Genomic DNA, 5,661 nt, shown 5'->3' with positions numbered 1-5,661 from the left:
GAGNTATTAAGTAACTATGGACGTGTAAAGAAAAATATAAGATGAACACAAAACTGCAGTCTTGTCCTGACATCGATATAGTTTTTCCTCTATAACGTTACTAGCGTATTTACCAATAAACAATCTTTTCACCAGAACTTTTGTGTTTGTTGTGTAGATGAAGCGAGTTCGAAGTTGTAAACTTTTTTCGTAAACAGCTGGAAAATAAGTTTATACTCTTGCGATAAATAGTTCGAAAAGATATATCAGGTATACATATATACATAATATCCAAATATATACTATCTTTCCATCTTCGGCCCATGTTATGTGTTATTTCTATTGATTTACGATATACTGCTACATATATTATTTCATTTCAATAATTAACATTTAAATCATCAGGGCCTAATTTATTAAAAAACCAAAATTTACATGAACAGAGTTACATAACACATCTATATTACATTACAAAAATAAAATTACGTACTTAACCCAGTTGTTAGGAAAATTAAATTTATTGCTCATGTTTGTTGTTTTTTTGAAGTGAAGATGAAAATGTATCTATATACTAAAAAACAAAAACCGTCTTGCTGAAAGTCTAGTGACCCTCATCGGTCATCCTTTGGTTTCATTTTTTCATAAGTTAACACTAAATCTCAGGTACATGTATTTCTTTATCACATATACGTTATATATATACAACTTTTTTACTGTTTTTTAACTTAAAATTAATTAAAATTAATTCAGTCGCTGTTTGACAACCGACGAGGAAGGATCAGTGCCTTATCTCTCGGATACACAAACAAGTCACTTCATGCGAAGTGTTTTTCGCTTCTTATAATTAATTCATAGAACGACGAGACTATTATATTTAACAACTCCGTTTTTGTTATTGTTATTGTTTCGTTGTATTAATTAAAAGTACAATTTATTGAAATAATTTAATATCATCTTCCAACCAGTAATGGAGGGTAACGAAGAACCTCCCGATATAGACGAAACATCTAGAACAAGCAATAAAGATGCCCTCAAACGTGCGGGGGAGGATCTCCCTAAGCAATACAACAAAGTATTCATCTCCACCAAAGACATAGCAAAAGTCGTAGACGGTGAAACAAGATCGTACAGTAGACGTGATTATCTTATCGCCCTAAACAAAAACAGGTACAAGCCTACCGACTCCGGACCTTTCTACGTGTTTGTCGAAAGCATAGATTTAAACGCCGGCAATATACATCCTATGAAATTAGGAAAAATTATATGGAACTCGAACACAAGAATATCTAAGCACATACAGAACATTTCGGTCTCAGGGCGAAATAGACTAAAAATCGAAACTGACAATTATGAATCCGCAAACGCTCTCTGTTCTAACGAACTATTTAATGCTAACAACCTCTACCCATACATTTCCACCTTTTTTACACAAAAAAGAGGGATTATAAGAAATGTCTCGACTGATTTTTCCACAGACGAACTAATAGCAGGCATTAAATCTCCAATACCTGTAGTAAGTGTTAGGAGATTCACCAAAAAATCACAGGATGAGAATGGCCAAATGAAGATTTTCCAACTCAGTACCTGCCTAGTAACGTTTGATTCGCAACATCTCCCAGAATTTATTAATATCTTCGGCATGCGGTGTAGGGTAGATGCGTTCATACCCCCCATTAGGCAGTGTTTTAACTGTCTCAGATACAACCATACCAAAGATCAGTGCAGAAGCCGGAACAGGTGCATTAACTGCGGACAATCCCACCCGGAAAGTGACTGCGAAGGCACAGAGCCCTTTTGCGCTCACTGCTCGGGAAAACACAAATCGAATGACAGAAACTGCCCTGTCTACAAAAAACTAGTTGAAGAAAACAAGAACAAAGCAAAATCCAACGCTCTGTATTCTACAACCGCTACGTCAAACAAGTTCAACCTTCTGCAGAATTTGGAGGACTTCCCAGAATTGCCTACAAGCAACCAAACCATCAACTTAGGCAATCCCTCACACCAAAAAACGATACACCGAAAATTTAAGTCCAGTATACCACCCGTAAAGGTTACACCCACAGATTCGACAAACCCGTCATATAGACAAGACATCGGCAAGGAGACAGGCAATGAACAACCCTGTGAACCCCCGTCTAAAAAGCGATCGTACGACAAAAGACATATCACACCATTCTCGAGGGAAGCTAGGCGAAGCACACAGTCAGTTTCAGATAACTATGTGTTGGAGTCCATATCATCGCAAGTTCAAAAACTAGATTCTGTAGTCTCAGCTTTGAGAACCAAACTTCCCGAAGAAAACTCCCCATACATCGCTGATGTCTCCAACATTGCTGTTTTCTTTAAGCAACTGCTTACGCAACTTAAATGCGCGGATGTTGTGCCGCAGAAAAATCCAGCTATATATGACTAATATGAACACTCATATCTGCCCAAATAGTATTACTACGTTAAAATGCCTTCAGTGGAACGCACGCTCTATAATACCTAAAAAAGGGGATCTCGAGCAAGTGCTAAATTTACAGGATATCGACATAGGTTTTATTTCTGAAACGTGGCTCAATCCGGAAAGAATTTGCAAGTTCTCGGACTACGACTTTGTACGCCTTGACCGTGATAACTCATACGCAGGAGTAGGCCTGATCATTAAAAAGAAATTTCAGTTCATCCCTATACAGATAAAACAAAATTTGAAAGATCTCATGGCCGTAGGAGCAAAAATCATATCAAACAATACTCCGATCCTTACTATAGTCTCAGTATATAATTCCGCCACTAACAACTTATCTGAAAGAGAATGGGACCGCTTTCTCAAGCAATTTTCCCCTCCTTTTATTATCGCGGGAGACTTTAATGTCCATCACATATCATTAGGCTCAGAATGGTCTGACCTTAAAGGTAGGAATTTCTTAGAAGCCATAAACAATAATAACATTGTTTTCCTCAACGATGGCTCTGCGACGAGAGTAGTACCGCCACTAAGAGGGAAGAAGTCTGCAGTAGATATCACTCTGGTGTCAGCCAATATTGCNAAAAAAAAAAAAAAACTTAAAATTATAATTTAACTAGCTACAACTATGTACAAGGATTCGAAAGTTGTATATATATAACGTATCTGTGATACAGAAATATCTGAGATTTAGTGTTTTTTTTGTTTTTGTTTTTTAGTATATAGATTCATTTTCACCTTCACTTCAAAAATACAACAAACATGTGCAATAAATTTAATTTTCCTAACAACTGGGTTAAGTACGTAATTGTATTTTTGTAATGTAATATAGATGTGTTATGTAACTCTGTTCATGTAAATTTTGGTTTTTTAATAAATTAAGTCCTGATGATGGCGGAATATTCGCCGAAAGCTTGGTGAAACCCAATAATGATGTTCTTTATTCACCTGTAAAATGACCTCAAGAAGATCCAATACGATTGATAAACTCTACTTTAAATAATTAATATACATACGTAATTTCAGTGTAATGCCCTGCATATGTTATTTAATATTAATCATTATTTCTAATAAAAACTCGATTCAAGTTAGTTAAAAAATATAAATTGAAAACGTTGATGGGTGCCATGTTTCTAAAAAATCTAGCCCTGTCTATACTATTTCAAAACTCCGACCGTCGAATCAATGTCTGAATTATTTTTAAGTGCTTCAAACACTACGTTATATTGTCCTGTACATTGTTAAGAAAACTGAGTGCCCTGCTTGATGTTTTAGGCTGAATTCCAAAATTCATTCGAACATGACGAATATGATGCCATCAAATGATTTGAAATCATCCATCATATTGTATATACTTTTTTATGGCCTGAAGATAAACCATCATACAACTTTTCCTAGCCAGTAATATTATTCTGCCCAACATACCGTGTTCAAAGAAATAGTTTATTGACTTTTTGAGTTTAAAAAAATCTTTTCGGACACGTTGAAGAATACAATTGATCATTGCGTATGAAATTTTCTCAATCTTTTAGGTCGTTCTTTGCGGGACTAGTAGTGAGATATAAAAACAATTGTAAAACTAGGTCTCCATAAATTAACATTCACTACTAAATCTCACTCATTGTAAATGTAATTTTTCTATAAATTTGTGTGAATTTAAAAAACTTAACACTATGGCTTTCTATCGCTTTTTTTCCTGCTTTCAGGCTTCCATTAGAGAACTATCACAATCGTGTAATTAACAGTTGAATGTTTTCAGCCCTTGTGTTCTTCTGTAGTTAAGTTCTTTGGGCGTAATTCACTCGGACATACACAATAATTCTCGCTAGCGACTGTCTCAGCTAAGAGGATTACCCATGTATTTATAGGTGTCCGGTAAACCAGTGTGATATATCGCTCGGTAATGCCTCATACGGAGATTTCAGCGAAATCCGTTTTCCTCTGTTATCCTCCTCCGCTGTAAATTGTTCTCGGGAGGTTTCAAAAGTCTTTTGATTTACATTCCCGCAGATGCCCAGTGTCCCTCCCCGGCTTTCTTTTCTCGCCTAAGAAAAGTTTTTAAAGTCATAAATTAAACGACGTCGATAGGATTTACGCAGTGCCGTAACTGGTTCGCCTTAATTTACATAAGAAATTCTGCTATATTCATAAAAATAATGACATTATCTTAGCATAATAATCCACTCGCGGCACTCGATTAGGTATTAGCGTGTCTAGATTTCCATGTTATATATCTCAATACCTGACAGTCCTATTAGTTTTGATTTCGGATCTGTTGCCTAACTACAAGCACTTCATGTCAAATCAATGCACAATCAAACCATTTAACGTATGTCGGCGTCTGTACTTATTGGCATTTAGAAAATACAACAACCATAATAAAAATTTAATTTTACAAAATTAGCCAGGTTTTTTGAAACTTAAATATTAAAATTTGTTTTAAGGTATTAATTTACACACATAATTTCTTTTAATATGAAAACAAATGTCGGTATTTTATGCACACACCCACAAGTTAATTTTGACTAGGAATCGCGTGGTGGTAACAGATTTTATTTAACTTTTACATCTAACTATCTAACTCGGAAATAACATTAACTTTGTTCTTTTAAACGAGAAGCCCACATTTTTATTGCACAATTCGATTTATGTGCTTATTTTAGGCCACTTTTTCTGAAAGGAAAAATTTGATAGGATAGTTATTTCTGTCGGAAGACCTGGACCTCCCTCGCGTATGTCTTGTGAGCTATGGGCACGATACACATCAAAATTATTTAATTCCAATATTCGCCAGACCGACTGAGTCGATATACCGAGAATGACGATCTCTTTCTAATTGAAAGGTGAGGATTTTCGTGCTATTTCGTTTTCGGGTGTTTAGGCGTTGACACGGCACTCATCACTGTAAGGTAAAGGTCCCGGGTTCGAAACCAGCGGCCCTGCATTCGAACCCGACATACTTATAAATGGGCTTTTTTTCAAAAACATCGGCATCCCGTGAGGGTTTATACGACCTCTGTTGTTGCGAACTTAAGAAAAAAAATACAATAACCATAACACGGTCAAAATAAGTGAGAACATATTTCTTTCTTGCAAAAAAGTCCGGCATACTCAGAAATGTTTGATCCTATCAATATTTTCTTTTCAAAAAAAGTAGCATTAAATGAGCTCTAAAATCGAATTGTACAATAAAAATATGGCATCTTATTTAAAATAACAAAATTATTCAG

At 35.4% G+C, this 5,661-nt stretch overlaps 1 protein-coding gene across 1 annotated transcript; it reads left to right on the top strand.

The window, feature by feature from the left end:
• The first annotated feature begins 868 nt into the window (after positions 1–868).
• Positions 869–2,410, top strand: LOC112127826. Its single transcript, XM_024229286.1, has one exon. The coding sequence runs from the start codon at positions 947–949 to the stop codon at positions 2,393–2,395; it is 1,449 nt and encodes a 482-aa protein (XP_024085054.1). The 5' UTR covers positions 869–946; the 3' UTR covers positions 2,396–2,410.
• The last annotated feature ends 3,251 nt before the right edge of the window (positions 2,411–5,661 follow it).

This window comes from Cimex lectularius, unplaced genomic scaffold (genome assembly GCF_000648675.2).
Source record: "Cimex lectularius strain Harlan isolate CLEC.00 unplaced genomic scaffold, Clec_2.1 scaffold225, whole genome shotgun sequence".
Taxonomy (NCBI): domain Eukaryota; kingdom Metazoa; phylum Arthropoda; class Insecta; order Hemiptera; family Cimicidae; genus Cimex; species Cimex lectularius.
Note: the sequence above shows the minus strand (reverse complement) of the source record. Positions and strands in the feature narration are given on the sequence as shown.

Bases quoted from the DNA above. Each gene is read 5' to 3' on its own strand.
- LOC112127826 (XM_024229286.1), top strand. From the start codon at position 947: ATGGAGGGTAACGAAGAACCTCCCGATATAGACGAAACATCTAGAACA.